Source organism: Balaenoptera acutorostrata (genome assembly GCF_949987535.1).
Source record: "Balaenoptera acutorostrata chromosome 6 unlocalized genomic scaffold, mBalAcu1.1 SUPER_6_unloc_5, whole genome shotgun sequence".
Taxonomy (NCBI): domain Eukaryota; kingdom Metazoa; phylum Chordata; class Mammalia; order Artiodactyla; family Balaenopteridae; genus Balaenoptera; species Balaenoptera acutorostrata.
In genome coordinates this window covers 1-27,205 of record NW_026645494.1, presented here as the reverse complement: position 1 = coordinate 27,205, position 27,205 = coordinate 1, and the positions used below count along the sequence as shown (strand labels likewise).

At 36.5% G+C, this 27,205-nt stretch overlaps 1 protein-coding gene across 1 annotated transcript in view; it reads right to left on the bottom strand.

The window, feature by feature from the left end:
* The window catches only part of LOC103016617 (serine/threonine-protein kinase MRCK alpha-like), a gene marked incomplete at its 5' end in the record, with an annotated part of 52,296 nt that extends 25,134 nt beyond the window's left edge, over window positions 1–27,162 (bottom strand). Inside the window, 6 exons of the mRNA XM_057539299.1 lie at window positions 1,107–1,246; window positions 1,866–2,002; window positions 3,588–3,693; window positions 5,020–5,103; window positions 13,780–13,890; window positions 27,086–27,162. Of these exons, the coding sequence (XP_057395282.1) occupies window positions 1,107–1,246; window positions 1,866–2,002; window positions 3,588–3,693; window positions 5,020–5,103; window positions 13,780–13,890; window positions 27,086–27,162 (655 nt within the window). The remainder of the gene's footprint in view (window positions 1–1,106; window positions 1,247–1,865; window positions 2,003–3,587; window positions 3,694–5,019; window positions 5,104–13,779; window positions 13,891–27,085) is intronic.
* Window positions 27,163–27,205: the final 43 nt, after the last annotated feature.

Genomic DNA, 27,205 nt, shown 5'->3' with positions numbered 1-27,205 from the left:
ATATTTAATACCAATCCTTCACAAACTCTTTCAAAAATAAAAGAGAAGAGAGTACTTTCCAACTTAATCTGAGGTCAGTATTATCCTAATACCAAAACCAGGCAAAAATATCACAAGGCAACAAAACTATAGACCAATATCCTGTGTTAATATAGATGCAAATATCTTCAAAGATTCTATTGAACCCAATCCAACATATTATAAAAAAGATTAGATACCATGACCAAGTGAGATTTATCCCAGGAATGTATGATTGGTTCTATATACAAGTAACAATTAATGTAATACATCATGAGAATTAAGGGGAAAACAATCATGTGATCATCTCAATAGACACAAAAAAAGCATTTGTCAAAATCCAACACCCCTTACAGATAAAAACACTCAACAAACCAGGAAGAGAAGGCTGTTTTCTCAACCTGATAAAGGGCATCAGCCATGAAAAATAATGAAGTATTGATACATGCTACATGGGTGAGTCTTGAAACATTATGCTTAGTGAAAGAAGCCAGTTACAAAACTCCACATGTTGTATGATTCCATTTATATAAAATTCAGAATAGGCAAATCCATAGAGATAGAAACAGATTAATGGTTGCTGGGGCTGGGGGCAGGGGTGAATGTAGAGTGACTGCTAACTAATAAAGGTTTCTTTTTGGTGTGATGAAAATGTTCTAAAATTAGATTGTAGTGATGGTTTTACAACCTTGTGAATATACTAAAAACCACTGGGTTGCCCATTTTTAAATGGTGAATTTTATAATATATGAATTATATCTCAACATAAAGAGCATCTGGTTTTAAGGTTGTATTCCCTTTTCTGCTACACACACACATACACACACACACACACACACAAGAATATAAACTTCTGACTAAAAAAATAAATAAATAAACTATTACAAATATTACACAATTATAATCCATACCCAAGAGGTAATGATGCAAACTTTAGGCAGAAATCTTCTATTTTAAAGTTCACATGGCAATGGAGAAAATTAGAAACTTAACATAAGTTAAATGACAACACTATTTTTAAAAATTTCAGAAACCATATTTAGTCCCAGATTTTTTTGAAAAAAAATACTCTCCCTTTCGAAGCTTACCTCATGTCAATCACTTGACTAACTACAACATTGGGTTTTGAGTCTTCTTCTTCATCCATATCATACAGGAAGAGTTTGAAGTCACACACTACAGCCAATGCCCTCTGCCATCCTTTTTTCATCCCTGCTTTCTTTGGAATCTTTAGTTTTTATTTTTCAAAAAACAAATAAAAGCAATCCAAGCTGAAACATCAAATACTACCCAATTATTACATATAAAATTAAAATAATAAAAATGAAAAAAAATGTGTTACAAATCTACCACTTGTTAAAGATTGGAACAGAACTATATAACATAATTCCTTTGAGGACTAAACAATTCTTAGGTTGTGAAAATAAGATCAATACCATTTCCATTAACACTAGTCACAGCGTTGCCTCTACCTAAGATTAAATTCAATTTTGGTAGCCTCAAATTCAACTCAGATTTTAAATATTTCTGAAGAAGATTCTTTCACTTTTAGTTTCATAATTTATTATTATTGACCGGAAGTCAAAGTTACACCATTAGAAGGGATTTTAGCATTTGTTCATTGCAAAGTAAGGTCTAAACAGAAAACTTTGGGAAATTTGAAAATATCCTATCGGGGACACTTAAACTTTATTCTGAAATCATATTCTTCAGATGATTTTCAATTGCATATAATTAATATCATATAACATATCATAAATATTTCTGAAAAATATTGTGCACACATTGTGAAAAGTGATTAATAAACTCTTTAAGACTTCATCTGAAACAAAAATATTGACACTTACCCAGACATGGCCTTCATAGGCTGTTCCCATGCCTTTCTGTGAGTCTAGACAGAAGGCACCTTTCTTCTGATGAAAAGGCACGGGACAAGTTTTTGGAGCTTTTTCTACACAGGTTATGTGACATGAGAACCCACATGCTTTTTGAGGGAAATAAAGAGATATGATTGTAGGGGATATGATGGTTTGACTCCCTCAACCCCCATTGCAATTCTGTCTACTACTGTAGAGGTGAAATGCTAAAAACTACATTTCCCAGACTCCCTTGGAACTAAGTTTTGGACCTGATGTAAGCTCCACTAATAAGATAACTCTCTGTAAGACTTTGAGTTGAGTCAAGATGGGAGAGATGCCTGATGTAGCACATCCATTTTACTGGCTTGGATCTTGACAGAGGGAGTGTGAGGTCACAGCTGCAGTGGTGGTTTCTGAATTTGATGGAAGCTCTCTTAACTCTGCAGCAACAGGGTCTTTCCTGACTCTGGCAGAAGTTGCAGGTTCTGAGGGCTGCAGCAGTGGTGGCAGCTTCCAGATTCACCATCTTCTTGTGACAAAGGTGGAGCTGTCCCAGGCTCAGCAGAGACTGAGTAATGCTGGCAGCAGGAGATGCTCCTGGGAGCTCAGCTCAGAGCCTGCCTCTGCTGCCCTAGGAGAATTGTATGGGCACATAATTCCCCATTTAAAATCCTATTTTCTTTAATATGCTAGGACACATTTATGGTTAAGGCATCTCTGACTGTCACAATGCTGAGGGCAGGAAAGTTGTCCTGCTCAGCGCTGTGTGTCCCTGAGTGGACACTCGACAAGACTGGCTGGGGAAACCAATGAATACGGAGTCTGTTCCCTAGGATGACGTATGAGGTGCCTGTGTAGCACTGTGATCCACTGTTTGATATTTCCAAAAAATATATTTCTTTCTTTCAACGATATCTACTGTAATAAATTCATTGAGTAAAATAAAAGGATTACAACTCAAGGATAGTATTCCATTTTCCTGTCACATAAGCTGGTGGATGTCATCCTCATACTCTACTAGTGCTACAGAGAACAAAATTTCATTAAACACATTTTCCTAATAAGTGTGGCCCTGCCTGCATGGGCAGACTACACAGCATGCCTCCCTGGGGTGCTGTTCACACAGGCTATGAGGGCATGAGGCTCTTTGGAACTGCACAATGCAGAGGTCCCCCCCAAATGCTCCCAAAGATCACCCGTTCATATGAAACAGATTCAGCGGAATTTTTAGTAAAGTAATCAGTTCACCGTCATGCTTCTACAATTCAAAGAGAACGAAATTTCTTCTTACCAACTAAATGCAGTGGACTGAGTGTTTGTGTTCCTTCAAAATTGACATGTGGAAATCCTAATCCCCATGTGAGGGTATTTGGAGGTGGAGACTTTGGGAGGTCATGGGGGTGGAGCCCTCATGAATGGGATTAATGCACTTAAAAACGAGACCCCACAGAGTTCCCTGGCCCCTTCCACCACATGAGGACACAGCAAGAAGTCAGCAGTCTGCAACCTGGAAGAGGGTCCTCACCAGAACTGGACCATACTGGTGCCCTGATCTCAGACTTCCAGCCAGTGAGGAATATATGACTGTGTTTAGAAGCCACCCAGTCTCTGTGCTTTGTTATGGCAGCTGACTAAACCACCGAGTTGACTAAAACACTTAGGTACAAGTATTATGGCTTTGACTCCATGTGTCCCTTCCTCGGGTCTTACCTTCACAGGTGCAGCCTTGTCTTATCAAGCCCACCATCAGAGATGTGCACTGGTGACACTTGGTGGGAACGATAAAGGACGTGAGGAAAAACCTGTGGGTCTTATGCTACAAAATGAAGAGACCAAACATACATCGACGGTTAAATAACTATGAAAAGGTGATTCTGGTGATTCCTTCAACCCACCCTGCCCAAAATATCATTTTATATGCCAAGAAAAGCAGCTCCCCCTTTTCTTACCAGCATTTAAGATTCTTGCCCTTAATTACTTCATAGTTGGAAAATACTGATTAAAGGATCCAAAAATTATCAAGAAGAGAAGGGAGGAGGAGGAGAAGAAGAAGGAGAATTATTTAAGTGGTGATCAAATGTTCATTACTACTATTTGGAACCAAATAAATTAAGCCTGGCCTTTATTTGAGCTAATATATCCTGAACATTTAAAAATTCTAGATTGATAAATTCTTCAAATGATTCCTTAACTAGGAATGGAGTCAGAATTGCCTATGTATACATATTTTTACTGGGGAGGGGTAGCAAAAATAATATGTTTTTTTTACCTTCTTTGAAAAAAAAGAATAATTTAAAATTTTTTCTCTATAGAAAATTATGTTTCATTTTCTATTATCAATAAAAAAATAATGTGCTCCGGGAATTGGAACACTCCGATTAAGCAAGCCATATTACACTTTCTAGGTGTAGAAACCCCAACAAATAAAACTGCAGATGTCTTCACAAAATTATCAACAATTTGACAATCCACTATGGATTTTCCATTTCTGTATCATGCCTCTTTGACTTGAAATTACTGTTATCGTAAATTAGCAATATCTAAATTACAATAAAATCCAGTTTCTCCAAATACTAGTTGGGAAATTTTCTCACCTTCATTGTCTCTGTTTCCTGATTTGTGACATGGACAGATTGCAGTCCCTGCCATGGACCCTGAGTGTGTACAGGGGCTACCTGCTTTTTCTCAGATCTTCAATTTATTCCCCTCTTTTCAGCACCACATGCCACCTCTGCCTCCTAAAGGACTTGGTGTCCCTAATCCCTGAATCCTTCTAGGTTTCCAAAGTATTAATTATCTTGTGACTTTTTAGCAAGTCATTTCTAAGCACCTGACATTCATATTTCTCAGCTCTCCTAACCCCTCACTCAGGTTCTTCCATCTTTCAAAATTATGTTGACTTATTTGTCTACTCTCTCTCTTTAGTCTGTTTAACAAGTTTCATTAGAAAGCAAAAGTGTAGGCATTTTTGAATCTACTATGTTTAACCAGAAGTCTCCAAGAGAAAAGAAAGAAAAGAAAGAAGGGAGGAAAGGAGAAAGGGAGGGAGGGAAGGGGAGAGGAGGGAGGGAGGGGTTAGAGACCAAAACGAACTTATTCTCATTTTTCAAGGACCTGCTAAGTTTATAACTAAATCAAGTACCTGAGTTGGAAAGAGGATTCTATTATGATATTCCTTTCTCTTTATCGTTGGTGTGTGAACTGGAAGGTGAGCAGAATCTGTGATCTGAATCAAAGAGACAAAAATAAATATAGGCAAGTTACCTATGTCACCAAAATTATAAGAATTAAATTATTTCTCAAGTAAGACAAAAGAATAATACTTGTTAGACAAAAACACAATAAAACTAAAATTCTCACAAAGTTGAAAATATATTTTAAGTAATTTAAATCTATGCTTTCAATTTCTACAAACAAAATATATGTATATTTCATATACTTTATATCAATTTGGCTATTTTTAAATGTGTGTCATAGCATGTGCCTGTAGACTACATTAAAAGGAGAATATTAATCATAAACGTATTTTATTTTTTTTTTAAATTTATGTATTTATTTATTTATTTTTGTCTGTGTTGGGTCTTCGTTTCTGTGCGAGGGCTTTCTCTAGTTGCGGCAAGCGGGGGCCACTCTTCATCGCGGTGCACGGGCCTCTCACTATCGTGGCCTCTCTTGTTGCAGAGCACAGGCTCCAGACGTGCAGGCTCAGTAGCTGTGGCTCACGGGCCTAGTTGCTCCGCGGCATGTGGGATCTTCCCAGACCAGGGCTCGAACCCGTGTCCCCTGCATTGGCAGGCAGATTCTCAACCACTGCACCACCAGGGAAGCCCAATCATAAACGTATTTAAAGATACTTTCATTAAGTAGATATATGATCAGAATCTTCAAAAGATTTCTTGAACTACTTGTCTTATAAATGTAGAAGGGATTTATGGCTGTAAATATGTAGAAATACATTAAAATCAATTATAGAGGGTTCAGCAAGATTTTGTGAATACTAATAATCTAAAAATGGGTGCAGGTAACTTAGATTACATTTCTTAAATTAGACTTCAAAAGCATATGAAATTTGGCTGTCTATATGATATAAAATTTTTCTTTCTGAGGAAATAGTAGAAAATACATTTTGAAATGGAAAGAATTGGATGCTTACAGATGTTACTGGGGAATAAGGTTTGATTGTAAGTGAAGATGCTGCACAGCTGAGCAGAGCATATAAGTACATAGACTTGAATAATGACAAATACAATGGAGAAAAAATACAAGAAATTGATAGTAAATGAAGGAGATTCAGAACATTTGCCAAATTTTCAAAGTTATGAAGAAAAAAATGCCTCTTTACTATGCATCCCAATAAATTGACTTTTTCATATGGACTCATAGAATGAATATAATAAGAATCCCTCCTATGAGGCAATTTATTGATGCCTTAGCTCCAATTTAATTTTATTTTATTTAAAAAGAGACTATCTTCAGTCTGAAGTGGGGGGGGGGAATTATCATATCAGTTGATGCAGAAAAAGTATTTGACAAAATTCAACACCCATTCATGATAACTCTCAACACACTAGGAATAGAAGAGACTTCCTTAACCTGATGAAGGGCATTTACAACAAATTAAGGCAAGCACTACCACTAATGATGAAAACCCAAATGCTTTCCCCTAAGAATGGAAACAAGGCAAAGATGTTCACTACCACTTTTCCTATTCAGGCAGAATAAGAAATAATAAGCAGTACCATACTGTCTTGATTACTGTAGCTTTTTAGTATAGTCTAAAGTCAAGGAGCCTGATTCCTCCAGCTCCATTTTCCTTTCTCAAGATTGCTTTGGGGCTTCCCTGGTGGCGCAGTGGTTGAGAATCTGCCTGCTAATGCAGGGGACACGGGTTCGAGCCCTGGTCTGGGAAGATCCCACATGCCACGGAGCAGCTGGGCCCGTGAGCCACAATTGCTGAGCCTGCGCGTCTGGAGCCTGTGCCCTGCAGCGGGAGGGGCCGCGATAGAGAAAGGCCCGCGCACCGCGATGAAGGGCGGTCCCCGCACCGCGATGAAGAGTGGCCCCCGCTTGCCGCAACTGGAGAAAGCCCTCGCACGAACCGAAGACCCAACACAGCCAAAAATAAATAAATAAATAAATAAATAAGAAAATCCTTAAAAAAAAAAAAAAAAGATTGCTTTGGCTATTCAGGGTCTTTTGTGTTTCCATACAAATTGTGAAATTTTTTGTTCTAGTTCTGTGAAAAATGCCATTGGTAGCTTGATAGGGATTGCATTGAGTCTGTAGATTGCTTTGGGTAGTATTGTCATTTTCACTGTGTTGATTTTTCCAATCCAAGAGCATGGTATATCTCTCCATCTGTTTGTATCATCTTTAATTTCTTTCATCAGTGTCTTATAGTTTTCTGCATACAGGTCTTTTGTCTCCCTAGGTAGGTTTATTCCGAGGTATTTTATTCTTTTTGTTGCAATGGTAAATGGGAGTGTTTCATTAATTTCTCTTTCAGATTTTTCATCATTAGTGTATCGGAATGCAAGAGATTTCTGTGCATTAATTTTATATCCTGCTACTTTACCAAATTCATTGATTAGCTCTAGTAGTTTTCTGGTAGCATCTTCAGGATTCTCTATGTATAGTATCATGTCATCTGCAAACAGGGACAGCTTTACGTCTTCTTTTCTGATTTGGATTCCTTTTATTTCTTTTTCTTCTCTGATTGCTGTGGCTAAAACTATGCAAAGCTATGTCGAATAATAGTGATGAGACTGGACAACCTTGTCTTTTTCCTGATCTTAGTGCAAATGGTTTCAGGTTTTCACCATTGAGAATGATGTTGGCTGTGAGTATGTCATATATGGCCTTTATTATGTTGAGGTAAGTTCCCTCTATGCCTACTTTCTGGAGGGTTTTTATCATAAATGGGTATTGAATTTTGTCAAAAGCTTTTTCTGCATCTATTGAGATGATCATATGGTTTTTCTGCTTCAATTTGTTAATATGGTTTATCACATTGATTGATTTGTGTATATTGAAGAATCCTTGCATTCCTGGGATAAACCCCACTTGATCATGGTGTATGATCTTTTTAATGTGCTGTTGGATTCTGTTTGCTAGTATTTTGCTGAGGATTTTTGCATCTATGTTCATCAGTGATATTGACCTGTAGTTTTCTTTCTTTGTGACATCTTTCTCTGGTTTTGGTATCGGGTGATGGTGGCCTCATAGAATGAGTTTGGGAGTGTTCCTCCCTCTGCTATATTTTGGAAGAGTTTGAGAAGGATACATGTTAGATCTTCTCAAAATGTTTGATAGAATTCGCCTGTGAAGCCATCTGGTCCTGTGAAGCCATCTAGGGGTGGGATAGGGAGGGTGAGAGGGAGGGAGCTGCAAGAGGGAAGAGATATGGGGATATATGTATATGTATAGCTGATTCACTTTGTTATACAGCAGCAACTAACATAACAGTGTAAAGCAATTATACTCCAATAAAGATGTTAAAAAAAAGAAAAAGAAATAATAGGCATACAGATCAGAAAGCAAGAAATCAAACTATCTTATTTGCAGATGACATGATTAATTATCTGAATAGAAAATGCCTAGTAATGTCAAAGAAAAAGAAAATCTTGAACTGTTAAATGAATTTGACGAAGTCATGGCACAAAATTAACACAAAAGTTAATCATATTTCTACATAAGAGCAATAAATAACTGGAAATAGACTTTTTTACTGAGACTTATTTTTTTTAGAACACTCTAGGGTTCATAACAAAATTGAGGGGAGAGTACAGATATTTCCCATACAGCCCCTGCCCCACACAAGGAAAACCTCTCCCTTTATCAAAATCCCCCAGCATAGTGGTACATTTGTTACACTTGATGAACCTACACAGACACATCGTAATCACACGAAGTCCATAGTTTACATTAGGGTTTACTCTTGGCCTTGTACATTCTATGGGTTTGGACAGATGTATAAGGACATATGTTTATCAGTATGGCACCATACAGAATCGTTTCACTCTCATAAAAATCTTCTCTACTCTGCCTGTTCATCACCTCACCCCCAACCCCTGGAAACTACATGATCTTTTTACAGCATGTAGTTTTGCCTTTTCTAAAATGTCATATAGTTGGAATCATACAGTATGTAGCCCTTTCAGATTGGCTACTATCACTTGGTAAGATGCACTTTAGAGTCCTATGTCTTTTCATGGCTCCATAACTCATTTATTTTTATCACTAAATAATATTCTATTGTCTTGACGTATCACAGTTTATTTATCCAGTCACCTACTGAGGGACATCTTGGTTGCTTCCAAGTTTGGACAATTATAAATAAAGTGGCTATATACATCCACGTACAAGATTTTGTGTAGAGGTAAGTTTTCATTTCATTCGGGTAAATACCAAGGTGCTAAGCTGCAGGATTGTTTGTTTTCTTATTGTAGAGTTTTAAGAGTTCTTTGTATGTTTTGGATAACAAATCTTTATCAGATTTGTCTTTTGCAAATATTTTCTCCCTGTCTGTGGCTAGTCTTCTTAGTCTCTTGACATTGTCTTTTGCAGAGCAGAGGTTTTTAATTTTAATAAAGTCCAGCTTATCAATAATTTAGTGGATCATGCTTTTGGTTTTATATTTAAGAACTCATTACCAATCTCAAGGTCAATGAGATTTTCTCCTATGTTGTAGTTTTGCATTTTATATTTAGGTTTATGATCAATTTCAAATTAATTTTTATAAAGAATGTAAGGTCTGTGTCTAGGTTTATATTTTTCCATGTGGATGTCTAGTTGTTCCAGCACCATTTGTTGAAGAGACTCTCTTTGGTCCACTGTATGCTTCTGGGCTCTTTATTATATTCCATTGATCTACTTGTCCATTCTTTTGCCTTAAAAAGGATTGAAATTCTGACACATGCTATAACATAGATGAAATGTGAAGATATTAAGTGAAATTAGCCAGACAAAAAGGGGCAAATATTGTATGATTCTACTTATATAAAATATATAGAATAGGCAAATTCATAGAGACACAAAGTACTTCAGAGTTTACCAGGGACTGAAGGGAAGGGAAATGACAAGTTATTGTCTAATGAGGATAAAACTTACTTCTGTTCGGGGAGATGGAAAAGTTTGAGAAATAAATACTGTAATGGTGATGTTTGCAGAACATTGTGAACGTAATTTATGCCACTGAACTCTACACTTAAAATGAATAAATAGAAAATTTTATGTTATGTATATTTTACAACAAAACAAATAAGTAACTAACTAAAAATAGCTCGTATGTGACAGAAGTGACATTACAAATTATTAGGGAAATGATAGACTAGTCAGTGAATGGTACTTGGACAACTAACTTTCATGGTATCAGGGTGGCAAAAGTTAGATTCCTACTTCATAGCAAACAAAGATATAATTTCCTGGTGATTTAAGGACCTAAATGCAAAAAAGCAAAACTTTAAATCTTTTCAAACCTTTGGGGACAGAAGGATACTATAGAAATGGATTTCTTAGAAAACAATTAAAAAGCTCAAGCAATAAAAGGAAAGACTGATAAATTTTAGTAATTAGAATTAAAAATCTCTGCATGACAAAATGAAAGCAATAATAAGACACCACTTCATCAGAACTACAAAATTTCAAATGTCTAGTAGCAGCAACGGTTGACATGGGTATAACAAAATGAGAACTCTTACATGCTGCTAAGTGAGAGTGGAAACTGGTTTTTAAAAACTCTATTGCCCAGCAAAGTGAGAAGAGCATGCACATGGAGGGTAATTTAAGGTGGGGACGCAGAGCCCATGTAGTGTGAGAAGTGATGGGTTAGCTGCAGAGATGGCAGATTGGTCACAGAGAATAGAGTCACTCAAATAATAAGCATATTGAGAATAATAAAAGGCAAGTTTCTCACTATCATCACAGAAAGGAGCTACAAATATGGAAAGAGAGAAAACGAGAATGAACCCTATAATGTTGGATTGAAATTAGAGGTATGAATATGTGTATGAACTCATAGTTTTTATAGGTAAGTAAGTAGACAGCTAGGTAGGTAGAGATGATAGATGGACAAATAGATGATAAATAGATACATATAGAGAGACTGATATATATTATATTTTTCTCCATCTCTATCCAATAAAAAGTTCTGGAATACTGATACCCCAATAGCAATAAGCACACCTAACACCCAGATATTGACTTCTAAATACCATTTTCCACTAAAAGCAATCAGAGTGCCTTGGAGAAATGGCTAAATCTAGGGCTGGGAAAATACAGATGAGCTGTACAGCCATTTGAATGCCAGAATAAATTAAGACTATAATGGATTATAAGCCATGGATAAAATTAAAAATACTATGTGTCCATACAGATATAAATAAATTGCAAGTTTGGTGAGAAATGGGGTACTTACCATTTCAGAGTACCTCTCTACAAAGTACTTATTAATTACAAAGGAGAAAAAGTAATTTCAACATGGAGAGGCCTGGAAAAATCTCACCTTAGTGCAGAGGTCAAAGTAAACATCATCAATAATGGAATAAGTCAAAATCATATACCACCTGACAGGGTACAATGAGAAGACCCCAGTATCACTTCTGTGATATTCTTAACAAAGATGCATAATCTGAATCAAGTCGTGAGGAAACACTTGTATAAAAAGAGAGACATTCTCTTCTACACCAGCCTGTGACTTTCAAGAGTATCAAGGTAATGAAGTAAAAGAAAGACTAAGAAATTCTTCTATATGGAAAGAGACTAATGAGAGATGACAACCAAAAGCAAAGTACAATTTTGAACTGCATCCTTTTGCTATAATGGACACATGGGGACAGTTGGTGATACCTGAAGTGGTCTGAGGATTAGATGATAGTAATGCATCAATGTTAGTGAGATGGTTGTATTATATATTATAGGAAGTAGGAGAATATTCTTATTGGTCAGAGTACAAGATAAAGAACTCAAGGTGATGGAAAATCAAATGACAACTTTCAAATAGTCTAGGAAAAATAAATTTATACTCGAAATATTTCTGTAAAATTTGTGATTGTTTCAAAAAAATTAAGCCATCAGTTGGCAAAATTTTACATTGAAAATATGCATTTCACCACCCAACAACTAACAAATTCTCCCATATGTATATAGGCAAGTGGGTCCCAACGGGCTCATTATAATAGAGAAATTGTAATAAGGAAATAAAGTCATCAACTGATCAAAAGGAGCATGGTTATGTGAATCCAAGTATATTTATACACTGGAATACTACACAGAAGTTAAAATTAATGAGCTGTTTTGACATGAATAAATAGTGTGAAAATAATAAGTTGTAAAACAATAGGGATAATATTTGTGTGTTTTAAGCAGACCAAGAAATCCTGTGAACTTGAAGGATACATGCTGATGATATAAAATATAAGAAGGTGAAGGGAAGAATGCACACCATTTCAGAATATTCAATCACCTCCCAGGAAAAAGAAGAATGAAGTTAGATGGGCTCAACTGTTCAGTATCAAATTAATTTTCTTTTTATCTGAATCAAAAATGGCAAACTGTTTTGCTAAATTTGTGGGTAGTAGGTTTATGGGCTTGTGATAGATTATTCCTTGTACCTTCTTCCATGATGGAAATATTTTATTGTTAAAAATTTAAAACAATAAAATAAAAGTGTTATCAAAATTTTAGAGGCTCTGAGCAGAATTTGAAAACAAGGTCTGGCCTGGCTATAAACCACACTGAAATTTTCCAAAGCAGACCACATGTCTCCAGAAGAACTCTCCATCTCGCCTCCAGAATTCCAAAGTGGGCAGCAAAGAACCCTGCCCAGATTATTCAGGGTGAATGAGATGCAGAGAAAGAAGGGAATAGCATTTTTGAAGAGGGAGAATATGAGCTGGGAGACACCAAACCCTTTCACTTGAGGAAACATTTTCTTTTGCAGAGAGTCAAGCTCTCTGATTAACATGAAGGGCAAATAGTTGTTTTATGTCCCATTATATAGGAGATATGAAATTATCTTTAATTTTAAGTGCAGTCACAAATGTATTTCTTTGTTTTGTTTTTGTTTGTTTGTGGTTTCTTGCATGATGGAAGGTCTCTGAGGGTTATTTGTATTTTTTGTTTGTTTTTTTTTTTGATTTTATATTATAGTTGATTTACAATGTTGTGTTAGTTCCAGGTGTACAGCAAAGTGATTCATTTATACATATAAACATATCCATTCTTTTTCAGATTCTTTTCCATATAGGTTATTACAGAATACTGAGTAGAGGTCCTTGTGCTATAAAGGAGGTCCTTGTTGATTATCTATTTTATATATACTAGTGTGTATTTGTTAATCCCAAACTTCTAGTTTATCCCTCCACCCCATGTTTCCCCTTTGGCAACCATAAGTTTGTTTTCGAAGTCTGTGAGTCTGTTTAGCAAATGTATTTTTATGCCTTACATAATACCAGACTTGATGTTATGATATGATTGTGTAAAATATTCCTGTTACAGCATGACTCTGTAATGTTAATTAAAACAATGCAAATAACAAGAAAATTTTCCCTGCCAGACCATGTCCCCTCATGCTTTGTACCACAAGTTTTACTGACCATTTCATCATTCACCTAACTGTGCTCTCTGCTCTTTTAAATCCTTGCTTCATAGTAGACCCCATCATTAAGTTCTCTGTTCAAGTGCAGGTAGAATTTTTTCTTTTTTCACTGATTTTCAGGAGCAGTTTTCTCATTTGAATTTCAAATCTTCCTGTGTTATCAGTTAAACTTAATATTCTCTATAGACTCTTCCTAAGCAATGCATCTGATTAGGAGAGAAACAGCAATGTTTCTGAATGGGATTCAGTCTCCCTTTGTTTGTTACAAGTGAAAAGTTCTGAAGCAAAGCTACCCCAGAGAGGCACCTTCACTTGGTCTGCTTCGTCTCCACTGTATGAGGATGGAGATGTGGATCTGGAACTGATGTAAAACTTGATATTTAGATTCTGTTCAAATATGTTCTCAACTGGATCAGCCTAGAAAAACAAGTTAGGGAAAACAAAATTTTAAGAGATCACTGTGAAGAATTCAGGACTCTTAATGGAAGTCATGAACATTACAATGCTTCCTAATAATGGGTGACAAAATTATTATTTTAGTATATTTGTTAGAAATATGTCAACCTACAAAACCATAGCCATAATGCTTCAATAGTGGACACAGCTGTTCCCACCTGCACCTTCTCTTTAGCAGGTGTTGTTTCACATCCATCATTCCATCCCATGTGGAGGTACCATGACATTAAAAAAAAAAAAAAAAAAATTGAGCAGGTAGATTTCATCCACAGTGGGTAATAGAGAAATGAACTAGAAACTAAAGATAAGAATTCTATCCCTGAGGGTACCTAGTAAAAAGATTCAGAATATATCACCCCAAAATATGCCACTTTGACATATTAATTATTTGAATTAAAATACTTGAGAAACAGCCATGCAAGGACACTGTGACCCTCCTTTGTCCTCCTGAAGGCAAGATATAGACCTCCCCTGTGAAAGGCACCCTCCCTGTACCAGGAGGAGGGAAGACATTCTTATCACCAGACACAGCGAATTTAAGGCCATGAAGGCTGCATAAACAAACCTTGTTAAACAACCCATATCTTCCTTGTTACTTCACCATTCATTACCCATAACCCAAACCACTTTGTCTATCAATTCTTCACAAATTTACTGTTTCTTTGACTAAAAAAGTGTAAAAGCTTCTTACTCTGGTCACTTCAGGTCTTCTTTCTCTTGGGAAGGCTCCCATGTACATGTAAAAATTCAATAAAATGTGTATGCTTTTCTCCTGTTAATCTGTCTTACGTCAATTTAAGTCTTAGGCCCAGCCAAAGACCCAAAGAAGGTAGACAAGAATTTTTCCTCCCCCACACCAGATTAGGCATTAAATGAAAGCAAAAGAAACTAATCATTGTGATTAATAATTGTGACTAATGGTGCAAATGCAAACCCCTGCTTATTTCACAGTGTAGAAATACTGGCACTCAGGGGTCGCCATCTTTTATGTTTAGAAATTTTTAAACTTTACTTTGGAAGATCATATTGTTACCAAGCCGGCTTGCCACATGACAGGCCAATAAATTGGGAGACAAGGTGCTGAGGCAAGGAATAAGGACTTTATTCGGAAAGCCATCAGGCTGAGAAAATGGCAGACTAGTGTACCCAAAAAACCCACCTTATGGGGTCTGGTTGCCAGTTTCTTTTATAGAACAGAGAGGGGGAGGAGGGGAGGAAGTAAAGTGAAAAGGGCATTTATCTTGCAAAATATCTCCTGCTCACTTGGCCTGCATTGGGGAGGGGATGTGTTAATTTCTTCTTTTCTGTAGCAATTCACAGGTGGGCAGGGTCAGAATGTCTCCCTGTGAGGTGAACAAAGGCCTTTTAGTTTAGCAGTCAGGAAGAGGGGCAGGGTTCCCTGTGGCAGGCCAGTGATTGTAACAATAACAAAAACAATGAAAAGCAAACGTTAAAGTAAAAGAAACAGAATCATGGAGTCAGAGTTTGCTCTTCCCTGTTACACTATAGTGCATAATTTAGTGAGGAGGCTATAGGGCAGCCCTCCTGGAGTTGCATACACTCCATATGGTACTTCATATGGTTCTAGAGAATAAAAATAGTGTTTTGCTATTTTCTTTACACATAATATGTAATATACATGAGATGGTTGTGGTGGTGATAGCAGTTGTAACTGGGATTTAGGGGTGGGGGGAGCTGGTAGAGATTATAGAAAGGCTAACACAGCCCTGAGCACACCTTAGTCGTAGACTCTTAGAAAGTCCTATGGGTTTGTATGAGCACGTTTTTTGGCTAACAGAATAAACTCTCTTTAGAGAATAAGGCCAAATAATAAGGAACAGAAATAATAGATGATGTGCAAAGCAAAAAGCTTTGGTTAGTAAATTACTTCTTAAGCTTGCTTTCATTTCAAGGTGGCATCAGACATGTGGCTTAAATCCCCAAATGCCCAGTTTATTTTCTCAGTATCTTCCATTGTTAATTCATGTGACCACTGTTATGAAATACAGTGTACTACTATTCATATAACATTTGATTAATTTTTTTTTTTTTTGGTGTGGCGAATTTAAAAGTCTGCTTTTGGATTGATTCCTGGTACAATTTTCTATGTGGCTAATACTTTAGAGATCAACAAGTCTCCCAACAAAATACTTGAGCCTAACACTGAAGGCTGGAACTTTAAAACCAGCGAGATTTGCCTGTTGCTAATAGACGTGTTTCCTGGTAGGGCCATGAGCCTCACTGGGACAGAGTCCTCATCCACCTTGCGTGTGCAACTCTCAGCACAATGCCTGGCACAACTGAAACTCAAGTCTTCCCACCTCCATTAGCTGCCTTCTCCATATGCCACCCTCCCACCCTCAGATCACAGCCACATCCTTCACAATCACTACCCTCTACTTCACCAGCTGGTCTGTTTATATCCTCTCTCTCTCTCCTTTTTTTTTTTGCAAACTAGTTTTTCAGTGTGAGGTGTAGCAACTAAATGGAAAAAGGGCATAACTCAAATATATAATGCTAATTAAGTATTATGATGCAAACAACCAGGGACATACCGCCTATGGCAAAAGAAGCCCCTCTTGTGTCCCAGTCAACTGCCTTCCTTCCCCAAAGGAAACTACCTTTCATCATCTCTTTGCATTTGTTTAGAATTTTAGCACATTACATCTGCATCCCTAAACACTACTGTAGTGTAAGTGCCTGAGATTAAACTTTGGATTGTAGTGTAAGTGCATGATATTAAACTTTGGATTGCTGAGGCATCCATTACAAAAGACATCCATTGTGAATAAACATCTTGCCTGCCTATGACACAGCTACCAGCATAACAACCATATAAGGAGTTGTCACCCCCAGCCATGAAGTTTCCTTTCAGAAAGCCCTCAGCAACCTAGATAACTGACCACTTGAGCCACCCGTTTATCCCTTCCCATGCCCTGAATCCTGCTCTTAAGCTTTAAATTAGACAATAGTGAAACCCTGAAACCCGAGACACCCTACCCTCCATCTTAACAAAAGCAGAGCCCTGGGTCCACTTTCTCTCCCGTTCTCTCTACCTGCCACCTCGTTGTGTGGCCACTGGGTATGCCATGTACCCTCCAGGACCTGTGAGTGATCAATCCTGTTCCTCAAAGTTCCCTGATAGTTTTTACTGAAGCACATCCTGCTATCATAATAAGAACCACAAGGCTTGGTCCAGCCACAACAATGGGCCCTGTGGTGGTGGAGAGGAATGTCTGTGGGACTCACTGCAAGTACTATGGCCCAGGTGAGTGCCCCGGGCATTCCTAGCCAAGAGCATCACTACCAATAGGCTGAAACTAACACAAAAACCATAGTTTAATTTTGCTCATAGTGTGTTCTTTTTTGTGCCTGGCTTTTTTCACTCAACATTATGCTGAGAGATTCATTCATGATGTTGTGTGCAGCTATAATTTATTCATTTTTATTACTATAGTGCATTCCATTATATTCACATAACATAATTTCTTTATTCATTCTACACTTTGATGAACACTTGTGTTTTAGCTGTTACAAACATTCTTCTACGCATCTCCTTGAATAAAATGTGCAAGCATTCCTGTAGGATGTATTTCTAGAAATGAAATTATAGTATATGCATGTTCATATTGCTTCAAATACGCACCAGCACTTGCTTTTATAGTCATTTTATTTTAATTATTTTAACTAGTGGCATCTCATTAGGTTTAGAACTTTTAATACGTTTATTGTCTATTTGGATTTCCTCTTTTATGAGTAGCCTGTTAAATTTCTTGCCACTTTCCCACTGGGTTGACTGTCTTTTTTGTATTGATTTACAGGGCTCCTCACATATTCTTGATATGAGCCTTTGTTAGTTGTATGTGTTACAAGTATCTATCTCCACTCTAAGGCTTGTGTTTTAATGGTCTTTTTCCCACTGTTCTACACTACTAGCATTATAATAAATTAAGTATTCCTAATACATTTTTTCTGGGAACTGTTGTGTTCCACTGGTCTATGTGTCTATGCTTTTGCAAATACCATACAGTTTTAATTACTGTAGTTTTATAATGTCTTGATACTTTTTAGTGCCAATTTGTTCTTCAAAAGCATTTTTACTTTCTTGGCTTTTTGTGTTTCCATATAAATTGCGAATTCCATAAAAAAATAGGATTTTAATCAAGATTATATTGAATCTTGATATATTATATTGAATCTTCAATCTTGGTGGAATCTTGATTGAACTGATATATTATCAGTTAAGGGAGAATTAATATCTTTATAATATTCAGTCTTTCAATCTAGGGTTATAGTGTTACTCTCTATTTAATTTAGGCCTTTTCAAGTGTCCCTCTTTAAATTTTATAATATTTCTTCCTAGAGGCCTTTTAGCTATTGTTAGATTTGTTTCTAAATACTTGATTTCTTATGCTATTGTAAATGGTGTTTAAAAAGGTAATTATTTAATATTTCTTCTTCGTCCATAGAAAGACATTTGAGTATATTGATGTGATATATATCTATTTCTGTATATTACATTGTAGTCAATATATTCTGTACATACAATATACTCTGTATATTGATTTTTGTACATTGACATGGTAGTTAACCACCTTGTGAAACTCTTTTATTAATTCTAAAAATTTATTGAAAGACCCTGCATTTCATAATGATTAGAAATAGTCATAGCAGGCATCTTTGTCGTGTCCCTAAATATAAAAATGGAAAAGTTTCAGTATTTTACCACTAATTACACTGTTTGCTATGAATTCTGTTGCTGGTGCTGATACCTTCCATCAGATTAAGGAAGTTCTTTTCTATTTCTAGTTGGGAGGAGGGGTTTTGCTTTTGTTTTTGTATCATAAAAGAATGTTGAATTTTATCAGATGTTCTTATGCTTTTATTGATATATGGTTTTTATTTTTAATCTGTTACTATGTTATGCTCATTCATTTTCTAAAGTCAAACTTTGTGTATCAGGGATAATACCAAATTAGTCATGCTGTGTTATTCTTTTTATATATAACTGGATTCCATTTAGCAATGTTTTTTAAAGAATTCATTATGTTCAGCATTTCATGGGAATTCCCACTGTAGAGCTAAGAGTGTACAAAAGATCAGATTTGGTATGTGTTTTATGAAGATGTTCTACCACTGGGCAATAACGATGAAATATACTGAAAACAATGTATATAATCTTTGAAGTGTTCCAAGGAATGTCATTGCTATCAGCACAGATAAAGCCACACATGTTCTTGTTAAAATTCAAACTACAGTTCAAAGAATGCTTCTGTATTTTCAGCCAAAAGCCTGGATTGTGTACCTTTGTCTTTAACAGCCATAGGAACATTGTTATCCTAGCCTTACCCTCAATAATCTTTTAAATCAGTGGCTAAAAATTAAAGCTCTGTTTTCAGTTAAGACAAAACCTTTATTTTTCACAACAGGTATAAAACCAACAATATACTCATTAATGTCAAAAGAAGAATTCTGTATGTTCACAAGTAAGATTAGACTACAATCTTCCCTTCTAATATTGTCCTCATCGGGTTTTGGTATCAGGTTACAGGAGCCACATAAAATAATTTGGAGAGTGTCTTAGTCAACTACAGCTGCCAAAACAAAATACCATGGACTAGGTGACTAAACAACAGGGATTTATTTCTCTTCGTTCTAGAGGCTGGAAGTTTCATATCAGGGTGCCACCGTGGTTGGTTTCTGGTGAGAATTTTCTTTCTAGTTTGCAGACAGCCGGCTCCTCACTATGCCCTCACATGGAAGAGGCCACCAATACTATCAGACTAGGGTCTCACCCTTATGATCTCATTTAACCTTAATTACCTCCTAAAAACACTATCTCCAAATACAGTCACACTGGGGATCAGGGTTTCAATATGAGAATTTAGCAGGAGACAAAATTCATTTCATAGTTTTCTGCCCCACAAAATTCATGTCCTTCTCATATGAAAAATACATTCATTCCAGCACAACAGTCACGAAGTCTTAACTCATTTCAGCATCATCCCTAGTGCCTGAAGTCCAAAGTCTCATCTAAATATCTAAATCAAGTATGTTTGAAATTTGAGGTACAGTTCATCCTGAGGCAAACTTCCTCTCCAAGCTGTGAATCTATAAAACCAAACATATTATGTGCTTCCAAAATACAATGTTGGGACAGGCATAGGATAGACTTTCCTACTCCATAAGGGAGAAATAGGAGAGAAGGAAGGGGTGGCAGGTCCCAAGCAAGTTCAAAACATAGCAAGGCAGACTCCATTAGATCTTAAGGCTCCAGAATAATCCTCTTTGCCTCAATGTCCTACCTTCCTGGCCCACCGAGGTGGCAGCATCACCCTCACCCCCCACTCCTCTGTGGGGTGACCCTGCCCCTTCAGCTAGATGGGACCTGCCCACATGGCTTTCTACAGAAGCTCTGCCTCTGAAACAGAGGAGCAAATAGTTTTGTCCCCTGGGGCTATGATGTGAGTGGCAGCCCTTATGATCTCTGAATTGCCTTTCGGGTCATTCTTGCCTTTCCTTTAAGAATAGTGCAAATTCACAGCCACATAGCTCTAGGTCCTCTTCTGTAGAACCCAAGAAGTCTGACAGCTTTCCTTCATTCTCCCTGGCTTTCTCTGTCCCCTTTACTTCAAACTGGCAGTGTCTCTGCTGGTTTAATGCCATCTCTATTCCTGGCCTCTGCTGAGATGACTCATTAAATCCCTGTGTCATACCCGTGATCTTGTTATCAAGTGGCTGTTCAGCCACACCCTCAGTGTTCTCTTCAGAACAAGCTTTCTTTTTTTGCAATATGATTGGGTTGAGAGTTTTCTAAATTTCTAATTTCTGGTTCCTTTTTGCTTAATAATTCCTTCTTCAATTCATATCTCTCCTCTTGCATTTTACTGTAAGCAGTAAGGCGAACCCAAGCCACACCTTCAATACTTTGCTTAGAAATCTCATTTGCTAAATATCCAATCTCATTGCTTGCAAGTTCTACCTTCCACAAAACACTAGAACACCCTTCAGCCAATTTCTTTGCCACTTTATAACAAGGATCACCTTTCCTCCAATTTCCAATAAGCTCTTCCTCATTTCCATTTGAATGGCCCTGAACATCTACACTCCACCAATATTCTGTTCATGAATATTTATATATTTTTCTAAGTAGATGGAGGCTTTCTCTCCACCTCTCCCTTTTTCTTTTTGAGCTGTCAGCAGAATCACCTTTAATGTCCATATTTCTACCAACAATCCCTTCATAGCAATCTGGGCTTTTCCTAACATGCACCTCAAAACTCTCCCATCCCCTCTCCTTTACAGTTCCAAAGCCGTCCACATTTGTAGGTATTTGTTACAGCAGCACTTCTCTTCTAAGCACCAAAATCTGCCTTAGTGTTCTCGAGAGGAACAGAAACACCAGGAATGTATATCAGTATCTGTATCTATATATCTATATCTCCTATTGGTTATGTTTCATAATCATGCGAGCCAATTCTTTTTAATATCTGTATCTTTTTATGTATCCTTATGTATGTGTGTATATATATATATATATATGTTTTTATCTTATATAAATATATATTTATATGTATATTTTATATATATTTATTTATTGTAAGGAATTGGTTCACATAATTATGCAGACTTAGAAATCTCAAGACCTGAAGTCAACAAGCTGGAGCCCCAAAAGAGTCAATGATGTAGTTCCAGTCAAATCTGAAGGCCTGGGAACCAGGAGAGCTGATGGTGTAAGTTCCAGTCCAAAAGCCAGCAGGCTTTCAGACCCAAGAAGAGCCAAAGTTCCAGTTCAAATCCAGAGGCAGGAAAAGACTGATGTCCCAGCTCAGTAGTCAATCAGAAGAAGTGATTCTCTGGAGGGTTAGTCTTTGTGACCTATTCATGTCTTCAACTGATTAGATGAGGCCCACTCACATTGGGGAGAGCAATCTTCTTTACTTAGTCCCTCAATTTATATGTTAATCTTATCCAAAAATACAGTCACAAACACACTCGAATAATGTTTGGCCAAATGTCTGAGCACCCTGTGGCCTACTCAAATAGATTTCAATAGTTATCTTTAACTATCTGCCCCAGATATAATGCCTGTTTTATCATTTTTCATATTGGTTTTATGTGTCTTTGTTTGTTTCTTAATGAACCATGTCACACTTTTGTCAATTTTGTTAGTTTTATCAAGGTTGAAACTATTGGCTTTACTGTTCCATTCTATTTTATGTTACTTTTTTACTTCATTATTTTTTTTTACTTTTGCCTTCCACCTTCCTGGGGTATAAATTGCTTTTCTTTTTGTAACTTCTTAAAATGGATGCTTAGCCCATTAACTTTTCAGGCTTTCTTCTTGTCTATCTTATGTACATAAGGCTATAAATTTTTTCTAAATACTGCTTTAGCTGCATTGCACAAGTGTTGATATGTAGTATTTTATTACTGACTTCAAACTATTTTCTAATATCCATTAGAATTTCTCCTTTGATTCATAGTTTACTTAAAAAGGTATTTCTTGATTTACATTAGGAATTTAACATATATTTTAAAATATTGATTTATAACTTAGCTTTCTCATGGTCAGAGAGCATACTTTCCATGAGTCCAATCCATTTACATTTGTTGTTGAGTCTTAGTTTGTGGTCCATCTGCTTATTTTTGTTAATGTTTTTGTGATTTTAAAGAGAAAATGCATTCAGCATGTGTTATGTGAACTGTTCTATATTTGTCCACTTTCCATATTTGTCCACTTCTGTTAATCATTTTATTCAAATATTGTCTGTCAATTACTGAGAAATGTGTGTTCAGATCTTCCACTGTAGTTGTCAGTTTGTCTATTTCTTCTTGTAGTTCTGTCAAATTCCATATTATTTATATTTAGACTACATTATATGGTCAATATATATTTAAGATTAGTGTGACTTCCAGGTAGAATAACCTTTATTATATAATTGACTTGCTTTACCTACAATAATATTTTTTGCTTTAGATTTTATTTTATCTGATATTTATGTAACTTGTTTTAGCTAATGTTTAGATATTAATGCTTTCTGTATACTTATGTTTTAGATGTTTCCCTTATGGACAGTATATGTTAGATTTTATTTTTATCTAGTCTGACAATCTTTATTTTTTCACTGGCGTAATTTTCTTCACTTTTAATCATTTTAGTTACTGACTTACTGAGATTTATTTCTATCATCTTAGTTTGTGCTATTTGTCCCATCTATTCCTTGTTTCTCTTCCTCTCCTTTCTTGTCTTGTTAGATTAGCCAAATATGGTTATAATTACTTTTTCACCTTTGAACTTGTTAATACTGTTCCTATCCTATTTGTAGTTTCCCTAGAAATTAAAGCATGTACAATTAACTCCACAAATCTGAATTTGATCAAATCCTTACCCTCCTCTTGAGCAATACATGGATCTTGGAATACTTTCAATTCATTTACCCTCTTTTGAATTAAATGTTATTATCTCCATTTGAAAGTCCATCTTGGTTTGTTTTTTAATTCTGTTTTATTCAGTCAATGCTAATTTACATTTGCTTATATATTTACCACTTTCTTTGTTGTTTTTTCCTTTCCTATCTTAGACCTACCATTTGGGATCAGTTTCCTACTGCCTAAACTACACTCTTTAGAATTTCCTTTAATGAGATTTTGTTGCTGACAGATCCTCTTCTCTTAATTTTCATTTATCTGTAAATAAAAAATTCATCCTCATTTTTGATAGATAGTTTACAGTTATTTTCTTATAATACATTGAATATATCTTTCCTCTTCCAGCTTCTGTTGAAATTTTTAAGAATTCAACTATCATTCCCTCTGTTATTATTTTTAGGGTAATCAATCTTTTTTCTCTGGATGACTTAAAGATTTTGTTCTTCATCATTTTCTGCAGCTCTACAATGTATCTAGACATGAATATATTCTCCTTTATCATGCTTGGAATTTCTAAGCTTCTTGCATCTGTGGATCTAGTCTTGAGTCTGAAAAAGCCTCCGCTATGACATTTTTAACTATTGCTCTGCTCTCTCTACTCACCTTTCAGGACTTGGGCCAACTGCTGGGAATTTCTCACTTAATTCCTACAATTTTTATCCTCTCTGCTGTATTTTCTATTTTCTCTCTCCATCTTGTTCTGGTTTGTCTTTTAATTCACAAATTCTCCCTTCCACTGTCTTCATTTTGCTGCCAGTTATGTCCACTGATTCTTTTTGTAAATATGCCATGCCATATTTTATTACTGCTTCCCTGAATTTATTACCAAGTTTATCATTGACCATATTCTACAAATTCTAAGATGCACATTTTTTTTTACATTTTAACATCTTTGAAATAGAGATATTTCTGAAAATCACTATTATTTTACAATTATCATCAGCCAAAAAAGCAACCAAATCATTTTGTGCACAAAACCGAACCTACAAATTGGTATAAAAGGAACAAAAGCATTTGTAAGATTGGTAACTATGAACCAGGTACAAGAGCTTCTTAAAATTTTTCTCCCATAAATATAAGAGCTGCAGAATAGGAACTGAAACTACAGACACCATTTGATTAAGCTTCAATAAAGTACTGCATTCTCCATTATCTATGTGCTTTTGCACAGGGCAAGTAGGTGATTAAAAGAGATTGAAAAAGACAACCAGCCCTGCATTTTTCAAATCTTTGCACTACCCTCTTCAACTGCCCCCAGGATATTGGTATTGCTTTTGCTTTACTATTTGCATTAGTTTTCTATTGCTGAGTAACCATTTACCACAAATGTGGCTCCTTGAAACAATACCCATTTATTATCTCACAGTCATGCATGTCAAGAATCTGGGCTTGGCATGGCTGGGTAATCTGCTCAGAGTCTCACAAGGCTGAAATCAAAGTATCAGAAAGGCTGGTATCCCATTTGAGGTTTGGGGTCCTCTTTCCAGTTCATGTGGCTGTTAGCAGAACTCATTTCCTTGCAGCTATAAAACTCACGGGGGCTGCATTTTCAAGGTCAGCATAATAGCATCTCTCTGACACTCAACCTTCTTGTAAAGAGTTCACCTTATTATGTCTGGTCCACCTAGCATAGTCTCCCTTTTCATTAACTCAAAGTCAACTGATGAGTAACCTAATGATAAGAATGATATTCTATCATTTTCACTGATCCTCCCCACACTCAAGGGGAGGGGATTTTACAGGGTATGTACAGCAGGTGGCAAAAACTAATTCTAAAGGTCAATTCAAATTCTGCCTACCAGACTACCCCAAAGAGAAGGCCTCAGGGCTTCCATCTGGCTCTTCTTACCGTAATAGGCCTCCCTCACTCCCCAGACTGCAGAGATCATGCATGGATCATACCAGTTTTTTAGTATATTTATTCAAATTATATATTCAGTAACCACAGGTTAGATTCACGGTCCCTTTGAGTCCACTGAGACACAGTCCCAGCCCAAAATGTCATTTGCCTCCTGTATGATATAGCTCCAGGCTGACTTGTGGACATTGGTGGTGCTTTGTGTCCCAGAAATTAGCATTGACAAAGAGCCAGTGTTTACCATCTCTGAAAAGTCTGGTGCTTCCTTTTGCCTAGTGCACAACGATTCTGTAATTGCCTGCAGAGCCCTTCCTTCCAGCAGCAGTGGGTCCTGGTCTGCAGTCTCCTTCTACACTCTGTGAACCAGCCCCGTCTTCTAAGCTTCTAGGTTCTTAAACCCCAACCCTTTCCTTTTGTTTTTCAAGCTCCAGAGATGGTAGCTTCTCCTGCCTCTGTGTCACCTCACCGTTTGCTTTTTGCATTTTTAGTCCTCCAATGTCTGTTTAACCAATTCTCTGTTTTAAAATGAAGGAATGAACCCAGAGGACATTATGCTAAGTGAAATAAGCCAGTCACAGAAGGACAAATACTGCATGATTCCACTTATAAGAAGAATCTAAAATAGTCAGACTCATAGAAGCAGAGAGTGGAATGGTGAATGTCAGTGACTGCGGGGAGAGGAGAATGGAGAAATGTCTGTCAGTGAGTGCAAAGTTTCAGTTACGCAAGATGAATAAATTCTAGAGATCTGCTGTACAACGTTGTGCCGATAGTTAACCATATGGTTAAATGCACTTAAGAACTTGTTAAAAGGGTTTATGTTAAGCATTCTTACAGGAATTCCCTGGCAGTCAAGTGGTTAGGACTCCGAGCTTCCACTGCTGGGGCCCAGGGTTCAATCCCTGGTTGGGGAACTAAGACCCCGCATGCCACACAACAAAGAAGCATAAAAAACAAACAAACAAAAACAGTGTTCTTACAACAACAAAGAAGAAGCACAAGGAAATTTTTGGAGGTAATTGATATATCTATTACTTTGTGGTGATGGTTTCATGGGTGTATGTGTATGTACAAAGTCATCAAACTATATACGTTAAATATGTACATCAGTTGTATATCAACTGCACCTAAATAAAGCTTTTCAAAATAAATAGATAAAATAAAATGTCTCCATTAAAATAACTGTTATAGTTCCTATTTTTCTGACTGGAGCCAGACATATATCCAAGGGTTCCTCAATAATAGAATGGGTAAATAAACTACAATATATTCATATAATGGACCATCATATATATTGAAATACAGTTGAACATATTATTGCTGCACGTGGATGAAACTCACCTATGCTGCAACACAAAAGGACATATACAGTATGATTCCACTTACATACATTCTAAAACTAAATCCTCTTGTGTAGGGATGCATACATCGAGTGTAAAAACATAACAAAAACAAGGACGTCCTTACCATGAGCAGCAGAGTAGCAGTTGCCCACAGCAGAGAGGGAGGGCTTGCTACCAACTAGAAGGGCACACTTCTGGGGCATCAGTCGTGTTTCCTGTCTTCACCTGAGTGCGGGCTATAGAGGTGTTTTTTACACTTTTCTGTATGTGTGTCATAGTTCACAGTGTAAAATATTTTGTTTGTTATTTTAATTCTAATACAGATGACCTTGTAACTTACATAAACTTGCAGCCTTACTTTCCATGAAAACTGTTTCTTTCCTATGTGCTTATATCAAGACTTCAGGCCTCTCTCAGGGAATAATATTAAAAACAGTTTTATTGCAAGAAGAAAGTGCTACTCTGAGCACATCAGTGACTTCTGAAGTGGCTGTAGAACATACTCAAGAAGTTTAGTACTTACTTCACACTGAGCCATGGCATAGGTAGTTGTATTAAAACGTGCCAAGGAAGATGAACTTGGGTCTGGTAACACTAAACCTGGAACACAACAGCAAACATTTATTAAACTCAGAAAATTGAA